This window comes from Borostomias antarcticus (genome assembly GCF_949987555.1).
Source record: "Borostomias antarcticus genome assembly, chromosome: 11".
In the NCBI taxonomy this organism is placed as follows: Eukaryota; Metazoa; Chordata; class Actinopteri; order Stomiiformes; family Stomiidae; genus Borostomias; species Borostomias antarcticus.
The window spans coordinates 17,598,887-17,623,252 of NC_140244.1; the positions used below are offsets into that span (position 1 = coordinate 17,598,887).

A 24,366-nucleotide genomic window follows, 5' to 3' on the forward strand; every position below is an offset into this window, starting at 1 on the left:
GAATGAATGAATGAATGAATGAATGAATGAATGAATGAAACTTGTTTTTAATATGACTTGATGCAGTGTATCCAGTGTAGTATTACATGGGTGATTAGTTCAATGTCTGCAGTGAAGCGTCATGTGAGTGGTAGTGCTATGAGCCGTGTGTGCAGTGCGAGGCTGCAGTGACAGGGTCATGTGACGGCGCTGTCATCCTGTCTCTCAGGACTGACTAGACCGCCCATCCCTGATCCACTCTACTCTCATCCCTGATTCACCCTACCCTCATCCCTGATCCACTCTACTCTCATCCCTGATCCACTCTACTCTCATCCCTGATCAACTCTGCCCTCATCCCTGATCCACTCTACCCTCATCCCTGATCCACTCTACCCTCATCCCTGATCTACCCTACCCTCATCCCTGATCCACTCTACTCTCATCCCTGATCCACTCTACCCTCCACCCTACCCCCATCCCTGATCCATTCTACCTTCATCCCTGATCCACTCTACCCTCATCCCTGATCCACACTACCCTCATCCCTGATCCACCCTACTCTCATCCCTGATCCACTCTACCTTCATACATAATCCACTCTACCCTCATCACTGATCCACTCTACTCTAATCCCTGATCCACTCTGCCCTCATCCCTGATCCACTCTACTCTCATCCCTGATCCACTCTACCCTCATCCCTAATCCACTCTACTCTCATCCCTGATCCACTCTACCCTCATCCCTGATCCATTCTACCCTCATCCCAGATCCACACTACTCTCATCCTGATCCACTCTACCCTCATCCCTGATCCACTCTACCCTCATCCCTGATCCACTCTACTCTCATCCCTGATCCACCCTACCCTCATCCCTGATCAACTCTACTCTCTTCCCTGATCCACCCTACCCTCATCCCTGATCCATTCTACCCTCATCCCTGATCCACTCTACCCTCATCCCTGATCCACACTACCCTCATCCCTGATCCACCCTACCCTCATCCCTGATCCACTCTACCTTCATCCCTAATCCACTCTACCCTCATCCCTGATCCACTCTACCCTCATCCCTGATCCACTCTACCCTCACCCCCGATCCACAGTCACGTCCAACAGCTACACTTACTCTACAGTCCAGCTTCAGTCATTTGGGATTCGGCTGTCTACACTGATCTGAAAAGCTGTGCTGCTGTACCATCAGTAACACAGGATGTAGCTCACTATCATTATTCATATGTTGCTCAACAGTGTCATATGAGTGACAGACATCCCATCTATGTGTTGGGCTACTGTAGGATAGAACTACTGCACATAGCTCAGGAGGTAGAGCAGCTGGCTGGGGATCGTAAGGTTCCAGGTTCGATCCCGGCAGTGCGGCGAAGACCCTGAACCCCAAAATCGCAAACGTGCGGCACGGTGGCACAGTACCTAGTACTGTCGCCTCACAGCAAAAAGGTGTTCCGGGCCTTTCTGTGCTGAGTTTGCATGTTCCTCCCAAAAGAAACCTATACGAAAAACATGCAAAAGAACAGATGGCAAACAGAGCCATGGCTGCAGACATAGATCACAGAGACTAACAGAGCCGCTCGCCAGCGATGGAAACAGACATGACAGGAACATCAGCGTGTTTCTATCACTATAGTCTGCGCATCATCTCCTGGATCAGCTCATTGCATTATGCTGTAATGGACTTCTGTGTAGAATGTGGTTACGTAACAGGAACAGGCCTTGTGTGTGTAGAGATTAATCCTGTTGGATGTGTTTGGCTTTTCTGCCACCTAGTGTGGGATTGCTAGAACTGCACTGTATCTAGATTAATGTTCAATGTCCATGTAGAGGTGTATGGCTTGCATGTACAGTATAATCACATACACATAGATACACAATATAGATATACACATAGATACGCAATATAGATATACACATAGATACAGATAGGTTAGGTACATAGATACAGTATAGTCTAGCATCCACTTTCGTCCCATAACTGGCAAACATATTTGCTGTGTAATGAAGCCTTTGGTCAGGGTTAAGGGTTAGGGTTAATAGTTAAAGGTTGTAGATGCTATGCGTAGAGATATAACAGGATCATGACTGTGTGTTGGTCTGACCCCTAACGTAATATAACAAGGTCATGACTGTGTGTTGACCCGACCCCTAACGTGTTTGTTTGCTTCCCAGATCGTTTCAAGGCCCTCCATCGTCTGTACGGGAACTGACACAACAACGCCTTCCCCCCCCCCACCCCCCCCAAGCCAAAGAAACCAGACCACGCCCCTCCGCCTGACCACACCCCACCCACAGCAGGGCTACGCCCCCAGACCTGCAGAGAGAGAGAGGATGGCCTGGTCTCGACTGTTCCGCCTACCACTAGAGGGAGCTCTTCACAGACTGGCGCCCGGGGCTCTGAGGGAACGGCCGGCGAGCTGGTCACTCTGCTGGGGGTCAACAGGTCAAGCCTGTTGTTCTATCACAACACCCCGGTGATGCTGGTCTCTCTCTAGTGCTGGGTCAGCGCCGTCTGAAGGCACAGCTGTCCACCCCTGGAGACCTGAGGGGATCGTTGGTTCCTGAAGGCACAACTGTCCACCCCTGGAGACCTGGGGGATCGTTGGTTCCTGAAGGCACAGCTGTCCACCCCTGGAGACCTGAGGGGATCGTTGGTTCCTGAAGGCACAGCTGTCCACCCCTGGAGACCTGAGGGGATCTTTGGTTCCTGAAGGCACAGCTGTCCACCCCTGGAGACCTGAGGGGATCTTTGGTTCCTGAAGGCACAGCTGTCCACCCCTGGAGACCTGAGGGGATCGTTGGTTCCTGAAGGCACAGCTGTCCACCCCTGGAGACCTGAGGGGATCGTTGGTTCCAGAGGCCTGTGCTCAGATTTTTTTTAAAGAAAAATAACTCTCTTCCCTCCTCTCTGAGAAAATCAAGGGGCATTTGAAGTGCTTCTTAGGCTTTTCTGGTACAAAAAGACCTCGTTTCATTATGAATCGATAACGATTGAAAAAGGAAAGATTTTAAAAAGAGGGGATGATGATGGTGGTGATGATGAGGATGATGGTGATGATGATGATGATGATGAACACTAGGATGCCATGAGCGTCATCTTCATGGTTTGCTCTATTTCTATCTCTACATTCCAGAATGGGACGGCCCTCCCTACATCTCTGAATGTGGACTACTCACTCTCAGTTCTCACTCTTACTTTCTTTCCTCTTGCGATGTGTTTAAGAAGTGTTCTATAGTGGAATTAGGAATTTGGAATGCATGGAACTTTATATCCAAGACCTTACACTGTTCACCATTTCAACCACAGAGGCCATAAGACACTGGTAAAACAAGAATAAATAGATGAATACAATATGAAAGCTCAGAGAGATTTTCTGGGAAGCAAGACCAAGAAGACGGAACAACACTAGTCAGGTTACGGGATTGGACGACGGCTGTTGGTGGGAAGGTTCTGTTTGCTGTATGAGCCATTAGAGGCCAGTGTTGTCATTCCAAAGCCATTAAGACAACATTCCCATAACGTTGGTGGAAACACCGGTTATTCTCAGCCATCCCACAACGTTTGGGTCTCAGATGTTTGCCGTTGTTAATTGATTTTTTGTTTTTTTGTTGTTGTTTTTGTACTATTGTTCAAACGGTTCTCTGGTTTTGTTTACAGGATAGCGCCATCGCCTTAATCATACCATTGTTCATTTGAAGAGTAAAATGGCATGTAGTTTGTTTACATAAAGCTTATTTTCATGGCAGACTTTTTAATGTAATAATGATGTCAGCTGAATACTGACAGTGAGATTAATTTATATTTTTCTGATTACATTTTGATTCACTTTATGCTTGTAATTATTTATATATTATTTATTTTTTCATTTCATTTTGCTTTTTTACGGTTGTCAATATCATCCATGGAGCTATTTATTTATCTATGTATTTATTTATTTACTGACTTATCTATTTATGTATTTATGTATTTATTTATTTGTTTGTTTATTTATTATGATGATCAATAACAAAAAGCAATAGTATGCGTAGGGAAGTCGGTAAAGAGCACAATCTCGTGTCATTTGAACTCTCGTGGTCAGGAATGTGTTGCCTCTTGTTTGTATATCTGAACTGTGCAATGTTCGACTGTCACATCAACAGAGTTTGGTACTGTCCACATACAGCTCGTCGAATCAGCCAATGATAAGACGAGGCTAGTTTTATCAGCCAATAGGAATGCGATAAAGAAGCACTGCAAGACAGCAGAGAGGAACTGAACACAGATTAGTGTGCATCATCACCACAGGGTTTGACTTGAAGCCACCCAGCCCTTGGTTTGGAGCCGTCACCACTGGCTTTTACTTTTGAGTTTAAAAATCGTTTCACCTTTTTTAAATTCCATGGTGACACCTAAACTGCAAACCGCAGAGTTTTATTGGACATTTTGTCATGGAAACCTCTCAGGTCAGTGTACTTCCTGCTGTTGTTTGCAGTGCTTTGTGGGTAAACTGGGTCAGGTACTGGAACGCTCTGGGAGGCCCCGACCTCTTGCTGTACAGTGTGTCTTTCTCTGTGAGCCGGGACTTACGCATGCTCCCGGGGAACCTCGCGGTCACCTCTGTATCGCTCCCCTTCCTGATGTCCGCCACGTACGTACGTGTGTGTGCGCGTGTGCGTGTGGCTACTCTGTATGTATGTGTATTTAACTCACCATCCACTGACAAAAAGAAACAGATATCATAATAACAATGGTAAAAACAACCAAGTGGTTGGACAGCGACCTCCCATCTCCAATCTTCTATGCAATCAATCATCTTTGGGAAGAATAATGAGTGAAAAGGGAAGGAAGACAGTGAACTGGAGAAACCACAAGCATCGTTCGTCATGCCCGAGACCAGGGTTTGTTTTAGCATTTCTGATACAGAGATACATCACCTGGTGTGTCTAAACAGCTAGCTGTACGTCAGCCATTCAACAACAAGGTTTTGTTTTCTGTCCTAGTGGCATGTTCGACCCCCCCCCCCTACATCAGGACCAGTTGCTGCCAAAGGGGAAGTAGGAGTTTCCAGGCCTCATAAACATCCACTTTTCTTTTTTCTTCTTGTGTACAGCACAGGCTCTGTGGACAGCCATGTCTCATCAACAACCTCAGCTTTGTCACATGACTGCCACGGCTCACAGTGATAGGCTGTCCAGTCAGTGAACTCGTTATTCCACCAAGATTGAAGCTGCTGAAGAATGTTCAGGGAAAACCGATGATCAAATTCTAAGACGGTTCTATAAAATATTATACGTATAATATAGAATATATTTAATGAATAATAGATATATGATATATAATATATTTAATGAGTAATAGATATATGAACAAAGGGATGCCTACATGACATGCTCACCTGGTGTGTATGTTCACTGCCACTGCCCACCCCAGAGGTTGAGCTAGCAGGGAGGATGATGGGAAATGAGGCAGGTCATCTGAAGTTGGCCTGGGGCCCGGTAGCCACGTGGACCTAGTTTCCAAGCCCCTCCCATTATACTCAAACAGTAGACTTATGTTTATGACCCACAGGGGTTCGGACACCAGGTCCTTAGTAACCCAACAGCCTCTGTACAGTTACTGTTGTTTTGAATATGGGCTAATTTGTTAACTGTAAAAAAAAGTGTTAGAGATATTTTTAAAACATACATTTATGGAGTATCTTTCGAGAAATATTATTTTATCACATAGATGGGTTTGACTATCTTTACAAAGAGATATATGAAATTCAACATAAAGTAAATATAGCCTATAATTTTTCTCCTCTAATTTAGCTGGTGCATACGCCCCCTAGTGGTGTGCTCTGGTATGGCCAGCACCCCTCACACTGGCTCACTGCCATAGGAACAGACCAGATCTTGTATAGATCTAGTTGTAGGAAGGAAATGAAGGAAACCAATAGATCTAACCTATCAAACCTGGACATATGACTTGTGTATGTTTATGTTTTTGGGAGGAGTTTGTAATTGTACTCAATCACTTTTGCCTCAGGAAAGCACACACAAAATGCACCGTGGTGAAGTTAAAGGGGGACTTTAATATGCACAGCAGTAAGGGCTTTATAACAATACTGGTCAACTGAGAAAGCCATCCTGTCCCCGTCCCGTCTCACCCCTGCCTCCAGCACAGTCCGTCTGTCTGCGCGGCCCGGGCGCAAGATGACCATCAGCCAGGGACTGACAACCACCCACTTCTTTTTTTAAACGTCAACCAAAAAATGTGTTGCTTTTCAGTCGCATAGTCTAACTGTGATCATTCACTCTTGCTATGGGTCGTCTACACTGGGCCACGGAGGAGAGAGAGAGGGCGGGCGAGAGGGTTACAGGAGAAGAGAATGCTGAAACAAAAAAAATAACGTTACAAAAACTCATTTTCACAACCATCAGGGAGCTGTCATCTTTCACCTTAAACTTCCTAAATGAAAAGTAACAAGTGCATGACCTAGCGCAGCCCCGCCCCCCAGACCTGCCAGACAGCCATGTTCAGTGTAAATACCAGACGGGTCATAGAAGCTCTATACAACATGTAAATGTCATAGACGAACACACATGAAACCATCACTCAGGCATGGAACACGGCACCGTGCGCAGCGGGAGACCACGTGCACGCCGACCTGCCAACTTGTGCTTATGTGTATAAGAATATCAAAAAAGAGCAGTTATTGATTTTAAAATAAGTGCATTGTGTACGTATGTGGCTGGGTCGTGCGGACTGTTTAAAAACAAAAAACTTGTATTCGGAAACATATTGGTCTGTGTAGAGTTTCTGTACATGTTGTGTTTGTAAAATGAGAACTGAAAAAAATGGAAAAACTTACTCAAAAGAGATATCCAGGCTTCCATGTCATTTTGAGGGGAAAAGGGGTGGATTTGGATGATGTGTAAAAAGAACCCCTACATGAAAAAAAAAAAACTGAAAATAAAAGGCAGAGACCCTAAAATGAATAAAATGTTCCATTCACAGTTGTAAGTGCAATGAGCTCTACTCCATGTACCCATTGTAAAACCTTGTGTATGTTTCAGTGTATTCCTGTAAGCAGTTGTAGTAGACTTGGTGCATCATGTCATGTAATTATGTGATGAATGAATAAAATGACCTTACAATACATTTCAGGAAAAGAATAAAGATCAATAATAAAAATAAAAAAAAACAATGTGCCTCATATTTGTTGTCTCAGTTATGGATAAAGAACAAGATGGAACATGGAAGTATTTCACCAATAATGCTTTTATTCATTTATTTAAAAAGAAAATAGCATGTTTTAAAACAGCTGAAATTAAGTTTTGATTAGTACATTTCCCCATTAACTTGCAAGTTCTCCAGAGTAGATGGCCCTTTAAATTCCCACCTCAAAATAAAACATCTCGAACAAATGTTATCTCCAAAAATGTGTTTAAATACTATAAAAATAAATCAATTGCACAAAATAATATGCTATCTGTATGTGATAACCTATGTGCAACACTTTACATTAAAACTGCATGATACAGTTTTCAAAAATTATAACTCTAAAGATGTTCTCATACAAGTAAACAACACAGGATGCAACATAAAATCTACTTTTTAATGTTGTTACATTGGTCTTTTACCATATTAGTGTGGCTAACAGTGTTACCATGTGGCTAACAAAATTAGCATGTGGCTAACAGATTTAGCATGTGGCTATAGCATGTGGCTAACTGTGCTGAGCTGTAGATGCAACCAGAAGTAGTGTGGGCTGTTTCTCAGAGAACTCTTGTGCAGACAGTGAAGACATATACTCTCAGTTCCTTAATTAAGAGTTCACTTTGACAATAATGGGTAGACAAAGCAGAGGACAGAGATGGATTAACAAACTGCAATTTCCCCCCAGGGATTAATAAAGTACCTACCTACCTATCTATCTAAACCAATATTTGTCAAAACATGTCTCCAATAAATCTTAAGCATTTAAAATATCAAATGAAATACAGGTACATTTAAAAAGTAGAAATGGGAATTGGTTTACATGGATTCAGGCACTATAACATGAAAGAAACGTTCATTCAAAGGGTGACAATTATCCATACCTATAAGTCTCTTCCAGCCCTCTGGAATTATGATAAGGACGAGAAGAAAAAAAAACATTGGGAGAGCAAAAAAATACAAATAATGACACATTTTTGATAAAAATGCAAATGAAGAGTGACAGGGGGGAATGGACTTAAAGAGGCAGATACATGTTTCTTCAGTCACAATCAAGCTGTTCTAACCTCTCCATTTACTTCTGACCTCTCATTTAACCTCCGGTACTAAACACTACACCAGTCCACTAGCCAGATTCACACCATCACTGGTGCTGATAAGCATCTGAACATCGGTCAGCCTACCTGGACACAACTGAAGTGTTTATATAGCTTTAACATTACTATACATGCTAATGTAGGGGTGGGGGGGGGGCTCAGAACTATTGACTGGTTGGTTGCATAGATTCTGGCTTTACCTTGAGTGCACAGTGTGGTTAAGAAGAGTAGGCTAGCCTGGTTGCTCAACGGTGGGTGTTTTAGCTAGTTTTGATGCTATACTTAGTCTATGTTTCAGCTAGCTAAAGTATGAATATTACTGGTGAACTATCAGACAGTTATTGGTAGCTATTGGACTCGCTATCTATTGATGGGTGACTGGTGTGATAACTAGGCTAGTTGATGGGTGACTGGTGTGATAACTAGGCTAGGCTAGTTCAGGAGCCTTGTAGTTAATGGTGTGGGAGGTTGTGAGACATTCTCTAACGTGGACGGAATCACAGTGAAGATAAACGTTCAATTATGTTTGTCTGCTGTCTCTACCTTCAAACCAGGAAAGCTAGAATACGGTGAGTTTAACAGGGAAATGGATCACTACTCAATTACATTATTGATTAATCTACTGTTCCATATAATATTGAATTCACTTTGAGTGGGTAAGAGGACATGATTAGAATGATTACAGTTAATGAAATAACTATTTACATGTACACAAAGAATCTTTCTTCTTATTTATCATGCTCTATCGAAAACTATTTAGTCCTTGAGTTTCACATTCGGTCATGATCGTAGTAGACTGACTGGCGATGCCACCCGCGCCAGTCTGAGCCCACCTGGAGTTAAAACTTCCCATATGGCTTCAGAGTCTGTACAAATAGCTGGTTGTTCACGCACACTTATGTATTATTACTACCCATGATTATGAGAGCTGTAAGTGGACTAGCCGGGGTGAACAGAAGCCGGTGGCCCTATGGGGCCCCTGTGGGGCCGGTACACATCTAGCACAGCGAGCAGAGTTAGCCAGGTAGCGGGGAAATGTACAAACTGTGTGATGGGTGCATCTAAGCTCTGAAACCCAGGCTGGGAGCCAATCCAAACCTTCACCTGCAGTTTCCACACCGGATCCGTCTACTCTACTTTTTCTTATGCAACATTTTTTTTATTTTATTTTTTTTGGGGGGGGGGGGGGGGGGTTCGCACTACCACATTATTGCCACGTCGGGATTTTTTATTGATAGACCCCTCCCCTTTTCAGATTGAGAGGTGTGTGTGTGCAGTTGTCACACTAGTTTAGTAAAGCATGCTGGGTAGTCACAGCGTAAACAATGCTCAGATTGATTTGGACTGAATCCCAGTTCGAGTTCATAGGATGAGAACTGGCCTCTGTGGAACTATAGATACAGACGTCAAACGGTGGCCATTTTCATTCATTCGTTATATTAAATTACAGGTACAGTGATAAGCTCTATCTATCTATCCCAGGGGGAGGGGCAGAGTGGGGCGGGGCGGGGCGAGCAGGGAATCACTTCCTGTACTTAAACATCGTCTCCCCCAGACAATCACATCACTTCCTCTCAGAGTTCATGTTTACAGTACGTGTGACATCATACATGTACGTCATCATGCTGACAAGCCAGGGAGGCTGTACTGTCCCTCATAGTCCGGGTACACACACAGCTGTGTGCGTGTGTGCGTGTGTGTGTGTGTGTGTGTGTGTGTGTGCGTGTTTAATTATGTGTGTGTCTCCAATGCATACCGTCCGATTCCCCGATCCATCTTCAGTGCGTTCACTTCCCTGATCTCGCCGCCGAGCGTCCTGTCCGCCCGGCGGTCCGTCCGCTCGTCCGAAGCTGTGGGAGGAGCCGCGGGGGAGGGGCTTGTGCTGCCAACACACAGATCCGTCGTGTGCTGTGGTATAGAGGGAGGTGTTGGGGGGGGGGGGGGGGTGAACCAGCTCGTTCACAGATCAAGATGGAGGCTGTATTGTGTGTAGAAGTGGGGGACAGCCGGTGGTTTGGAGGCCAGAGAGATGAGGCTGGGGGAGGGGCAGAGGGGGGAGGGGCAGAGGCGGAGTCTGAAGGAGAGGTTGTGCAGAGACTTGGGGTGGGGGGGGGGGGGGGGGGTATTCGGAAGGGGGCAGACTAGCAGAAGCAGAACCAGAGGGGTTCTGAAGACAGCTGGGCTCAGTAGATACTGGGCAGGTGGGAGTAGCTCCTGTTGAAGTAGCCCCCCGTGTAGAGCCAGTCCTGGGAGCCAGTGTAGGGGTTGGTGCCAGACTGGAACCACCTGGAAGACACACACAGTTCACACTTCAGAGATGGATTTCTACTCTTAAGCACTTATACGCATATACAAACGGCTGTGTCATGGAAATGTGCAAATGTGTGCGGCTTACTTAATATTAAAGCAATCCAGACATAAGCCTACCATAACTTGCGTTGGATTTGTACACAGAGTAAAACTAGTCTTAGAGTGACCCCCAAACTACACTGCAACCATCTAAGAGTTCTAGATGTTTGGATGTGATATTTAACTGGAGAACTACACTACAACCTACCTGTACCTATCTGGTTGAATTAACTAGTTGTAGGTGCAACAGTGAAAGTCTTCCTACTATTCTGAGAGGTCAGGTGTGTTTAGTTCCTACCTGGTGGAGCTTGTGGGGTACTGTAGGTGGAGCAGTGAAAGTCTTCCTACTACCCTCAGAGGTCAGGTGTGTTTAGTTCCTAGCTAGTGGAGCTTGTGGGGTACTGTAGGTGGAGCAGTGAAAGTCTTCCTACTACCCTCAGAGGTCAGGTGTGTTTAGTTCCTACCTGGTGGACCACTCCTCCTCGTTCTTGGCCCTCTCCTTCCTGGAGGCTCTCTGTTTCTCCTCCAGCCGCTCCTTCTCAGAGCTCGCCTCGTCTGCAGGACCACACCGCCGTTAAAGGGACCGTTCAAATCAAATCAAACTTATTTGTATAGCGCATTTCATACACAGAGGCAACACAATACGCTTTACAGAGAGCAATGGGGGGGGGGGGCATAGGTCCCACCCCTACATATTCCAGAGGGAAGCAAAAAAACAGTTTCACCCGGGGGCCAGAAAAGTGAGCTGTGAAAATTCTTCCCTGAACTCTCTCAACGAGACGATTGAGCAAGCTCCTGGAAAATGTTTGTCTATTGGCTAAGAACATTTACAGAGCAGTAAACATGGGCTAAATACTTCATAAGAGAGACATGACTAACAGGAGTGTGCACAAATAGTTACAGAGAAGTTGCCTACATGGTAGGCCATTATGTGTTAGCTATACTTGTTGTCTCTAATATAATATTTAAGTGAATCATATAACAAAGCACAGTAAGCACTTAGCAGAACAGGCTCATAGAGAATGCCGCAAAGCAGAGGTGGGGAGACTGAAAGCAGAGAGCCAAGCGTAAAAAAAAGGGTGGGGTTGGCTGGATAGGGACAGCTGACGACACAGAGTGGGAAGGAGCTAGTCACAAGGGGGCAGGGGGCGTTTACAGGAGCCATAAGGTGGACTTTGGCCGGGGACGGGGACGGGGGGTTCTCCGGAGCCTGCTCACAGAACAGTTGACTGAACACGGACCACCGTCAACACTCAAGCACAGCAGGTATTTTACCAGGGATGAACCACTGTTACTTAAAGGGACAGTTCACTGAAAATAAATCAGCATTATCACTCTGGATTGCATCAGGGATACCCTAGCTAATCCTTTAGATCTCTGTGTCAAGGGAACCAACATGGACACCATGTATCAACTTCAACCAAATTACCCAGAATGCTGAGGGATACTTTATGAGGGAGCCTTTATTCTACTAAGCCCTTGATGTTAGAAGCAGTGGCAACATCAACCGAAGAGAGCCCACTGGTGGGGGACACTAGGGGTCAGCATTGCGTGGCTAACAGAGGGGTTGTGAGAGAAAGACTACGTTACCCATGTTGCCGTTCTCCATGGCTCTGATGTCGGGCCGCAGGCGGCAGTCGGTGGGCGCCAGGACGGCCTCCATGCCGGGGTCCAGCTCGTTCAGCGCCATGGCGAAGTTCGTGAAGTTATACATCTGCGGAGGGGAGGAGTCAGAGGCTGATATAAAGATGTGTGTGTGTGTGTGTGCGTGTGTGTGTGAGTGTGTGTGAGTGTGTGAGTGAGTGTGAGTGAACGTGTGTGAGCGTGCGAGTGTGTGTGAGTGTGTGTGAGTGTGTGTGTGAGTATGTGTGTGAGTGTGTGTGCGTGTGCGTGTGTGTGTGCATGTGTGCGTGAGTGTGTGTGTGTGTGTGTGTGTGTGTGAGAGAGAGAAGGTCATGTGTGTGTGTGTGTGTGTAAGAGAGAGGGTCATGTGTGTGTGTGTGAGTGTGTGTGTGTGTGTGTGTGTGTGTGTGTGTGTGTGTGTGTGTGTGTGTGTGTGTGTGTGTGTGTGTAAGAGAGAGGGTCGTGTGTGTATGTGTGTGTGTGTGCGTGTGTGTGAGAAGGTCATGTGTGTGTGTGTGTGTGTGTGTGTGTGTGTGTGTGTGTGTGTGTGTGTGTGCGTGTGTGTGTGTGAGAAGGTCGTGTGTGTGTGTGTCTCCCTACCTTAGCAGAGTGAGCAGGTCGTGATGCGATCCTCCAGAGCAGCGTGCTGCCGGGGATGACAGCCACCGTCTCCTGGACCTCCGGCATGTCGTCCGCATCGTCACTCTCCGCCCCCTCAGGCTCCTCCTGGACACACATGCTTACATGTGTTATTTCATAATTGCTGTCACCTGTCAGTCCTGCTCCATTGCTTTACGTGAACATGTGTGTTATGCTTAACTGTTGCTATGTATCAGTCCCTGTTCATGTTGTAAGTATGTAAGTATCTCCTCTATGAATGTTTGTTTTTTCTGTAGTTCTGTTTGGTCTGTCCATGGTTTTCTGCCGTCGCTTGTTGTTGTCATGAATGTTATGTGCTGTGTCTGTCTTAATCCTGCCACTGATTGTGATGCCTATATTTGTGTGCATGTCATGTCTTTTTAATCCTGTTCCTTGTTCTACCTCTTTTTTATTTTTTTCCCCCATCCCCTAGGGGGCTTTTACCCCCACCTAGGCCGTTATTGTAAATAAGAGTTGCTCTTAGTTAACTTGCCTAGTAAAATAAAGGTTGATGATGATGAGTCACCAACAGACAAGAGCTGTTTTTGTTCCACGGCCATCGAATGTCCCGGGTTCGTCTCCCAATAACCCCTGAGCCTGCGTGCCTCAGAGAGAAACCACATGCTGATGCAACTCTTATCAGCGTCTGTCTCCCGGTCTGGAATGAATTAGCCTATTATAACTGCTGTTTGCTCTGCTCGGGCTGGAGCAGTGACCGTTCAAAACATGCAGGCCACTGTGCTCACAGTACCTGCACTTCCTTGGGTCCTGGTACCCGTCAGTGGCGTCGTTAAGCCGGGCACTGGGGTGTTTTATGAATCGCCCCGGATCTCAAAAAAATTGGATGATATATATATATATATATATATATATATATATATATATACACACTATGTGGACAAAGGTATTGGGACACACCTCTTAATCATTGAATTCAGGCGTTTCCTTCAGTCCCATTGCCAGAGGTGTATAAAATCAAGCACCTACTGTAGCCATGCACTCTGCCTCTACAAACATTTGTGAGAGAATGGATCGTTCTAAAGAGCTCGCTGAATTCCATGGGACTGTAATAGGACGCCACTATTGCAACAAGTCAGTTTGTTAAATTTCTTCCCTCCCAGATATTCCATGATCAGCTGTAAGTGGTATTATTGCAAAGCGGAAGCGTTTAGGAACCACAGCAGCTCAGCCAGGAAGTGTCAGACCACGTTAAGTTACAGAGCAGGGTCGCTGAGTGCTGAGAGGCGCAAGCCTTACATCACCAAGCGCAATGCCAAGCGTTGGATGGAGTGGAAACATATGCTTCCAACTTTGTGGGAACAGTTTGGGAAAGGCCCTATTCTGTTCCAGCATGACTGTGCCCCAGTGCACAAAGAAAGGTCCATAAAGGCATGGTTGGGTGAGGGTGGTGTGAAAGAACTTGACTGGCCCACACAGAGTGTGTTTAATTTCCTGTCGTGGTCTTGGACGGTAACTTTACTCTTGGAATGGTACAGGTGTATGGTATATATATATATATATATATCCGTCCGTCCGTCCGTCTGACTAGCTGGCTGACCTGACTGGCTGGCTGGCCAACTGACTAACTATCTGACCGACTAACAGACTGTCCATCTGACCAACTGAGTGACAGACTGTCTCACCTGCTTGGGTTTCTTGGTGTCTTTCTTCTCGGTCTTCTTATTAAGGTCAAACGTCTGTGGGTCGATGCTCCACATGCATTCTGTCCACTTCCCATAGATCACACACTGCTTCTTCTTACTGAGAAGGTAGGAGGAGACAGGAGACAGGAGGCAGGAGACAGGAGAGGACATGAGCAGGGCTGAGACACATGGACAACACTGGATTCATAATATCCACAATTTGACCTCAAATAACTTTCCTGGCCAATTGGCATGTACAGTAGTAACAACTTAAGCATCCCATGTCTGTTTGTTTAATGTTTTTTGTTTAATCAATGGATGCCTAGGCAGAACATATTTTCATTTGAGGGATACTTGTTTTACTTGACAAAGAAATACAAAAAAGTTTTAAATAAAGAAATAAACACGTTGTTTGTGGACTTGTACCTCTTGTCCTGGATGTAGCCCTCCACCCTGTGAAGCTCCTTGCCAAACATGCCGCAGGGCTTGAAGTTCAGCACACACCGGTCCCCAGTACTGAGCAGCAGAGAGGGCAGAGACCGTGAGAGACAGACCACGGGACACACCATGCAGTGACTTCATCATCACAACATGGCATGTAGCTCTACTGTATCTCTACTGTAGCTCTACTGTAGCTGTACTGCAGCTCTACTGTAGCTGTACTGTAGCTGTACTGTAGCTCTACTGTAGCTGTACTGCAGCTCTACTGTAGCTGTACTGTAGCTCTACTGTAGCTGTAATGTAGCTGTACTGTAGCTGTACTGTAGCTGTACTGTAGCTCTACTGTAGCTGTAATGTAGCTGTACTGTAGCTCTACTGTAGCTGTAATGTAGCTCTACTGTAGCTGTAATGTAGTTGTACTGTAGCTGTACATCGCTGGGTTGATGGGAGGAGAGTGATGCAGGTGGGGTCAACCTGGGGTTTAGGCGTTGAGAAGCAGAATAGGTGCTGTGATATTGATCTAATAGATGGTTATGGTTGGGGTTAGATGGGTAGTTTAGATGGTTAGATGGGTAGTTATATGGTTAGTGTTGAGGTTAGGTGGGTAGTTTAGATGTTAGGGTGTAGGTTAGATGGGGAGTTATATGGTTAGGGTTAGGTGGGTAGTTATATGGTTAGGGTTGGGGTTAGGTGAGTAGTTATATGGTTCGGGTTGGGGTTAGGTATGTAGTTATATGGGTAGGGTTGGGGTTAGGTGGGTAGTTATATGGTTCGGGTTGGGGTTAGGTGGGTAGTTATATGGTTAGGGTTGGGGTTAGGTGGGTAGTTATATGGTTCGGGTTGGGGTTAGGTGGGTAGTTATATGGTTAGGGTTGGGGTTAGGTGGGTAGTTATATGGTTAGGGTTGGGTTAGGTGGGTAGTTATATGGTTAGAGTTGGGGTTAGGTGGGTAGTTATATGGTTCGGGTTGGGGTTAGGTGGGTAGTTATATGGTTAGGGTTGGGGTTAGGTGGGTAGTTATATGGTTCGGGTTGGGGTTAGGTGGGTAGTTATATGGTTAGGGTTGGGGTTAGGTGGGTAGTTATATGGTTAGGGTTGGGGTTAGGTGGGTAGTTATATGGTTAGGGTTGGGGTTAGGTGGGTAGTTATATGGGTAGGGTTGGGGTTAGGTGGGTAGTTATATGGTTAGGGTTGGGGTTAGGTGAGTAGTTATATGGTTAGGGTTGGGGTTAGGTGGGTAGTTATATGGTTAGGGTTGGGGTTAGGTGGGTAGTTATATGGGTAGGGTTGGGGTTAGGTGGGTAGTTATATGGTTAGGGTTGGGGTTAGGTGGGTAGTTATATGGTTCGGGTTGGGGTTAGGTGGGTAGTTATATGGTTAGGGTTGGGGTTAGGTGGGTAGTTATATGGTTAGGGTTGGGGTTAGGTGAGTAGTTATATGGTTAGGGTTGGGGTTAGGTGGGTAGTTATATGGTTAGGGTTGGGGTTAGGTGGGTAGTTATATGGTTAGGGTTAGGGTTAGGGTTAGGTGGGTAGTTATATGGTTAGGGTTGGGGTTAGGTGGGTAGTTATATGGTTAGGGTTGGGGTTAGGTGGGTAGTTATATGGTTAGGGTTGGGGTTAGGTGGGTAGTTATATGGTTAGGGTTGGGGTTAGGTGGGTAGTTATATGGGTAGGGTTGGGGTTAGGTGGGTAGTTATATGGTTAGGGTTGGGGTTAGGTGGGTAGTTATATGGGTAGGGTTGGGGTTAGGTGGGTAGTTATATGGTTAGGGTTGGGGTTAGGTGGGTAGTTATATGGTTCGGGTTGGGGTTAGGTGGGTAGTTATATGGTTAGGGTTGGGGTTAGGTGGGTAGTTATATGGTTAGGGTTGGGGTTAGGTGGGTAGTTATATGGGTAGGGTTGGGGTTAGGTGGGTAGTTATATGGTTAGGGTTGGGGTTAGGTGGGTAGTTATATGGTTCGGGTTGGGGTTAGGTGGGTAGTTATATGGTTAGGGTTGGGGTTAGGTGGGTAGTTATATGGTTAGGGTTGGGGTTAGGTGGGTAGTTATATGGTTAGGGTTGGGGTTAGGTGGGTAGTTATATGGTTAGGGTTGGGGTTAGGTGGGTAGTTATATGGTTAGGGTTGGGGTTAGGTGGGTAGGGAGTACCTGTGGTTGATGATCTCCACCGTGCCGTACTGCTCTATCCACAGCTTCCCCAGGATCACGTTGTGGACGCAGCAGAATGGGTTGCTCCACGTGTACACCTCATTGTGCCTGGGGAGGGGGGGGGGGGGGGGGGCAACTGTCATACACACACAGTGGCATCCTCACCCGGGTTGCGCAACGCGAGGCCACCAGGGAGAGCCACCCTAGCCAGAGCGCGCCATGCGTAAAGTTAACTTTCAGCACCATGGACAGCGGTTCACGTGGGAGGCGGACAGTCGCGGCATCTCAACCACTCCGACTTCGCCAGCACCATGGACAGCGGGGACAGGTGATCAACGGGGTTTACAGGCCATTCCTCGTTGCCAAAGCAAACCTACCCCCCAACTGCAACCAAATACTCAATCAAGGAAGTGTGGCGATAATAGCAGCTGCAGCCAGTTGTCTAATGAGCCACAACAGGCCCATCTGGGGGAACAGTCAGGAGTCTTTGGACTCAGTGAGTATGAGGGAGGGAGCATGCTGCTTAACCAGTCTTTGTTTTGAGGAGTACTAATATGTTTTTCCTCTCGCCTACAGGAGCCGAAGCCTCGCCCCTGACCTTTCGACACGCGCCAGGAGAACGTTTTTTCTGTTCTTGATTTTTGAATAAATGTGCCAAGGCGCGTAAGAGCTTTGAGACTGGACTGTGTTTTACTGTGCTCCACTCAAACCACCCCACCTGGGGTTTTACAACACATATCTGCAGCTATGCAAACAAACACATACACACCTGAACAAAAAACCCAAATACACACACACACTCACTATATCCTTCCCCCCGCCCACACACACACACCACTAGGGATGGGTATCGTTAGGATTTTATCGATACCGGTGTCGATACCGATATTGCTTATTGATACCGATACTTATCGATACTCTTATCGATACTACTCTACCACTTTGGGACTCATCCACTGCCTGGGTCGATGTTTCTGTCTCAGTTGGCCTTCACTTACAGTACATAGTGCACTGTCACTGTAATATAGTGATCCTGTGTGATACTTGTCCAGCCATTGCTGGTTATGGCCACTTTTTACAAATTGACAAGCTCAGCTATGATGTTTCTCTTTTTAACTGCATGCTAAGCAGGTATGAGGGTGTCTGATAATGTTCGTCACTTCCTCTGGAAGGAGGGTGGTAACTGGGTTTGAGGGCTGTGGTCATCTCCCTACACGCAGGGGTGCCCAACACGTTGATCGCGATCAACCAGCAGGTCGCAGAGGCTGGTAGATCTCTATGCTGGTAGATCTAGAGCCATTCAAAAGAAAAGCCATAAAAAGGCGACTTGATGACGCGTGTTGAAGTTGCGTGTGCGGAGGCAAGCACGTCACCTCTCTTGTTTTCCAAATGAGCAACTTTTTCCTCCTGCTACTTTGTAGATGTAAGTGTGACCTGATTCTAGCTGAGCGTTTTAATGATTTCATCATGTGTGGGCTGATTTCATCATTGTTTAGGCTTGTACGTGTAGCTGATAGCTGATAGTAGCCTAGCAAAATCAATCAGAAACTCAAAAAAAGTCAGGATTATGCAACCCTGGCTGATCCATTCTGTGCAAGTCATCAGAGTGTATTGTGCTGTGATTGAGATTGTTACCTGTTAATATTGTGCAAGGCAAATATACAACAAAGTTAACGTTCCATTTCCAGTGTGAAGTAATTGGTAGCTAAATCAGGCTAGGTCCAGCCTGGCTTATGTGCGTGGCTGGCTTGTTTCTGTTCAGGACTGGTAGGACGGAAGCTAGTCACGCCACTGAAATTGCTGTGAATTGAAATGACATTAAATAATTTCTGATCAATTAAGATCTTGTCGCCTGGACACATCAGTTCCAATGCTTCCAATGCTAATCCAGCACAATAAGAGCGAGATAGCCAGTTAGCTCATGAGCTCACAACTAGCAGCTGCCTCCATAACATTAATGGTAGCGGTCAGTGGCTAAAGCAGTTACACTGATGATTACTGTAACGTTAGCTATTTTGCTGCAATTGGTTCAACTTCTGTTTCTGGACAAAGGTAAGAGATAGCAAGATAACACAAGGCTAGCGGACCTACAGGGGGTCCCCGATGGACGGGTTGGCGGACCTCCGGCGGAATATAACACAAGGCTAGCGGACCTACAGGGGGTCCCCGATGGACGGGTTGGCGGACCTCCGGCGGAATATAACACAAGGCTAGCGGACCTACAGCGGGTCCCCGATGGATGCTCCACCACCATTCCACCGGTAGTTAATTGTCTATATCCTAGGCTCATTGGCCGTGGGGTCCGTGGCGTGGTGGCACGCCGCTGCTAAATTACTGGCGCTGTCAGGCCAAAATCTGTCCGGGGGCCAAAATGTGTCCGGGTGACGTAATTGGTTCTTTTTTATTTTTTTTATTTGACTGCACAGCGGTAGATACGGCTGTAAGCTCTGCGGAACGAATGGTCGTCGCTCCGCTCTCTCTCCACTTTGAGGAGGACGAGCAAATGGAACACTGACAGGATGTCAATCACTCGTGAAGTCATGACAACAAAATAAAGCACTGAGAGCATTTTCTCCTCTGAGCCCGACTCCAGCATTAGCTACAAAGCGGCAGGCAGAGCGAATACAGAGGTATTATACAAACGTTAAGTTAGATAGATTGTAGCTAACGTTACCGTATAAATTAGCATTATATTCTCTATTGATGTCCAATGGCAATTAATTGTCATTAGCTACGTTATCAGTAGCTAATGCTCCAACTAGCAAACATCACCCGTTAGCCAAGTGAGCTAACTGAGTTCGCTAACGTTAGCGAACTCGGTGAATCATACAGACGTTACTTCAATAAACATTGGTAGAATAATTGCCAACGATGTTTAGAAGCTATTGAAATATCCCTGGTTGCCTTTTCAGGCAGATAGGCAGGTAACAGCTGAGGATTTAGCTATAGATATAAATACCATCTAGTTGTAAAATATGTTGCTTGATGTTGGTGGCTAACGTTACTACAATATTTTAATGCTCTTACTGGTTGCGTGATCAATAATCTAACATTACTCATTCTTAAATGTAACCATATCAGACTAGACAGGCAGAGGTAGTGGAGGCATGTGGAGAGCAGCGTGAAGCAGAGAGCATCTAGCCTCTTGCCACTTATATAGGACAGTATGTGTACAGGAAAGTATGTAGCACATTGCCAGTAGCATACAGTATATATGAGTACACACACACATATCCCCCCGCCACGTGGGTAACGTGAGCACACACACACACACACAGTGTGTGAGTTGTGGGATCGATGGCGTGGATAGTGGCGTGATGGCGAGACTCCGCCCCCTCGGGTCAGAGTTGGTTGTGGACAGTGTACCTCTCTCCGGGCCACCCACCTGCCCCCACCAGTGAAGACCCTGTGTCTCTAGCCCACTCGAGGGCTGAGTTGTGGGGTCCATGGCGTGGTGGCGAGACTCCGCCCCCTCGCGTCATATTGGGTCGGGGGCAGTGGAGCCCTCTCCGGGCTACCCACCTGCCCCCACTGGTGAAGACCGTGTTTCTCTAGCCCTCTCGGGCTGATTTGTGGGGTCCGTGGCGTGGACAGTGGCATGGTGGCAAGACTTCGCCCTTGTGTCATATTAGGTCGGGGGCTGTGGACCCCTCTCCGGGCTACCCACCTGCCCCCACCGGTGAAGACAAGTGTGTCTCTAGCCCACTCAGGGGCTGAGTTGTGGGATCCGTGGCGTGGATAGTGGCGTGATGGCGAGACTCCGCCCCCTTGGGTCAGAGCTGGTCGTGGACGATGTACCTCTCTCCGGGCCACCCACCTGCCCCCAAAATACTGGTTCCCGATACCCATCCCTACACACCACACACTCACTATATCAAACACACACACTCCCACCCCACACTCACTTGAGGAGCTCTAGCGTGATGGTTCCCTTGGGCTCCGCCTCCACACTTTTGCCCCAGAACTTGAGTTTGGGGTAGATGGACCCGTGGAAGACGAAGTCCCCGGCCAGGCTCTCGGTGTGGAAGGCACTGACGGGAGGGTGGTGGCTCACCTGCTCTGAGATCAGCCGGTAGCCCTGGTCCTCTCTGGGAAGGCGGGGGCAGAGGGGCAAATCAATCAAACCAAAACGTATTTATACAGCACGTTTAAAATGACAGCAGTCGACCAAAGTGCTGTACAAAGGTGGGTCCTGGGTAAAAACATCTCTCAACAAAACAAGGAAATTACAGCAAAGAAAACGGACATTGAACATGAGCAAGGCTTGAGCACAGACTGGTTAAAACGCCAGGGAGAAAAGGTGGTTTTTAGGGAGGATTTTAAAAAAACTCAAGGGTCTGGGAGGATCTAATGTGAAGGGGCAGGTTGTTCCATAGCCTGGGGGCAGCCACCACAAAGGCCCTGTCGCCTCTAGACCTAAGTCTAGTTTTAGGCAACTGCAGTTGGCCAGGAACATGGAAAAAATCGAACTAAATAAGAGCAGGGTATCCATTCAAACGGTGTAATGCTATTTGTATTAGGTCTAAAAATTCTGGTACATGAAAACGAGCCTATAGATATACTCAGTGGGCTGATCCAGAACCAGTCCAGCGGTGGAGAAGATTCTCTCTGCTGGAACAGACCTCGGTTCTAATGACAGAACTATGTGGTTCTGAGCTGGTGGACCTGCGCTACTTGTCGTTACAGGATTTACCACATCTGCCTGTACCTGAATGAAATACATCCACACTTCTCTGCACTATTGAAATACTCGTATACCTGTGGCGCTCTCTAGTGTGCGTGCGCCCGGGTGTGTGTGTGTGTTTGTGTGTCCTGCGGTCACCTGATGAGTTCGTAGGTCTCGCCCAGTAAAGGGTTAAAGGGTTTTCCAGTCCTGTCCCACTGGGAAGCCACAGCAGAAACAGCGAAAGCAGCTACCGCCTGGAGCAGAGGGCCACACTCAGGATAGAGAAACAACACACACACACAGACATGTATGTATATACTATGAGTGTGTGTGTGTGTGTTCTCTCTCACCTGCATGCGTTCTATGGAGTCGGAGAGCGAGCAGGCTTTGTTGATGAGGTAAGTGTGCTCCATGTATTCTGTGATCCTCTGGAGGAAGCTGAGAGGCTCGTTGAACACGATGGGCATGGTGATCTTGGACAGCTCCTACACACACACAAGCATGCACGCACACGCACGCACAGACACACACACAAGCACGCGCACATACACGCAAGCACGCACGCACACAGACACACACACAAACAAGCACGTGCGCACACACACGCGCACACCACACACACAGACACCACAGACACACAAACACACACCACAGACCCACACACACACACCACAAAACATCACTAATGAAGACGTTTGGCTCCAAAAGAAGGTTACAACACACAGCTATAGAGGTTACTATAGTGATAAAGTAGAGTATCAGGCCAGCTGCCTGTGAGGCAGGTCCTCACCAGTCCAATACATTTCTTCAGGATGCCCCACACACTGAAGTTGTTTCTGGAAAACATCGGGGCAGGTAATGTTGTCCTGGGAGAAGAGGGCACAGAATACACACACACACACACACAGACCATTAACACCCTCATGTGCAGCGCTAGCTGAGTGTCATCATGATGCCTATCAGTAACAGTGCTATGTGATGATGGCGGAGGCTGATGTGCTGGGTGCCCCACACACAGAAACACAGACACGCACGCGCACACACACGCGCGCGCACACACACACACACACAGTGTAGGCCTAAAGACAAGCAGGGCATGTGGACTGGGTAGTCTCCATAAAAATATGGTGATGAGAAAGGAAACAGAGACTTTTTAAGTGTAATGTTTAGATCTTATTCTGTTATGTGTTTTTATTTTTTACTTGCTTTGGCAATTGTAAAAATGTTTCCCATGCCAATAAAGCCCTGTTGAATTTAATTGAGAGAGAGAGAGAGAGAGAGAGAGAGGGAGGGGGAGAGAGAGAGAGAGAGAGAGAGAGAGAGAAAGAGAGGGAGGGGGAGAGAGAGAGAGAGAGAGAGAGAGGGGGAGAGAGAGAGAGAGAGAGGGAGGGGGAGAGAGGGAGGGGAGGGGGAGGGAGAGAGAGAGGGAGGGGGAGAGAGGGGAAGAGAGAGAGGAAGGGGAGTGTGAAGGTGTTAGAGGAAGGGGAAGAGAGAGAGGAAGGGGAGTGTGAAGGTGTTAGAGGAAGGGGAAGAGAGAGAGGAAGGGGAGTGTGAAGATGTTAGAGGAAGAGGACAGTGAGTGATTTAAAGGCCGTGAGAGGCCCTACTGTATGTAGTAGAGAAGAGAGGAGAGGAGAGGAGAGGAGAGGAGAGGAGAGGAGAGGAGAGGAGAGGAGAGGAGAGGAGAGGAGAGGAGAGGAGAGGAGAGGAGAGGAGAGGAGAGGAGAGGAGAGGAGAGGAATGTGGTTCTACCGGTGCTTCTTGATCCCGTTCTCTTGGGGAACTGAGCCATTGTTCTTCTGACTGCCGTCGCCCACAACAGCATCTTTAAAACTGGCCTCCGACACGCCCTCATATGACTCGTCCGAATCCAAGCCTGGACACACACACACACACACACACACACACGCACACACACACACATACACATATATGAAAAAGATGGGTGGACATAAATTACATTAGAGTTGGAAACATTCCTCAGCTACGCAAACAGAGTCAGAGTGACAACGAAGAACCACACCTGCCTGTAAACTAACAGCACCTAGCCTGCATCTATGAAGAACCACACCTGCATGTAAACTAACAGCACCTAGCCTGCATCTATGAAGAACCACACCTGCATGTAAACTAACAGCACCTAGCCTGCATCTATGAAGAACCACACCTGCATGTAAACTAACAGCACCTAGCCTGCATCTATGAAGAACCACACCTGCATGTAAACTAACAGCACCTAGCCTGCATCTATGAAGAACCACACCTGCATGTAAACTAACAGCACCTAGCCTGCATCTATGAAGAACCACACCTGCATGTAAACTTACAGCACCTAGCCTGCATCTATGAAGAACCACACCTGCATGTAAACTAACAGCACCTAGCCTGCATCTATGAAGAACCACACCTGCATGTAAACTAACAGCACCTAGCCTGCATCTATGAAGAACCACACCTGCATGTAAACTAACAGCCCCTAGCCTGCATCTATGAAGAACCACACCTGCATGTAAACTAACAGCACCTAGCCTGCATCTATGAAGAACCACACCTGCATGTAAACTAACAGCACCTAGCCTGCATCT

At 46.9% G+C, this 24,366-nt stretch overlaps 1 protein-coding gene across 2 annotated transcripts in view; it reads right to left on the reverse strand.

Moving 5' to 3' along the window:
- Positions 1 to 7,317: 7,317 nt before the first annotated feature.
- The window catches only part of LOC311314826 (oxysterol-binding protein-related protein 2-like), a 28,333-nt gene continuing 11,284 nt past the window's right edge, over positions 7,318 to 24,366 (reverse strand). The window contains exons 3-14 of one of the 2 annotated variants that reach the window (XM_084445335.1): positions 23,534 to 23,657; positions 22,572 to 22,647; positions 22,132 to 22,266; positions 21,938 to 22,035; positions 21,021 to 21,203; positions 17,116 to 17,223; positions 14,951 to 15,040; positions 14,525 to 14,642; positions 12,843 to 12,968; positions 12,210 to 12,333; positions 11,084 to 11,174; positions 7,318 to 10,556 (exon numbers count right to left, since the gene is read on the reverse strand). In XM_084445335.1, the coding sequence (XP_084301461.1) occupies positions 10,454 to 10,556; positions 11,084 to 11,174; positions 12,210 to 12,333; positions 12,843 to 12,968; positions 14,525 to 14,642; positions 14,951 to 15,040; positions 17,116 to 17,223; positions 21,021 to 21,203; positions 21,938 to 22,035; positions 22,132 to 22,266; positions 22,572 to 22,647; positions 23,534 to 23,657 (1,376 nt within the window). In that variant the 3' untranslated portion in view covers positions 7,318 to 10,453. Of the gene's footprint in view, positions 10,557 to 11,083; positions 11,175 to 12,209; positions 12,334 to 12,842; positions 12,969 to 14,524; positions 14,643 to 14,950; positions 15,041 to 17,115; positions 17,224 to 21,020; positions 21,204 to 21,937; positions 22,267 to 22,571; positions 22,648 to 23,533; positions 23,658 to 24,366 lie in introns of both variants that reach the window. The other variant, XM_084445334.1, reaches the window with a different exon arrangement.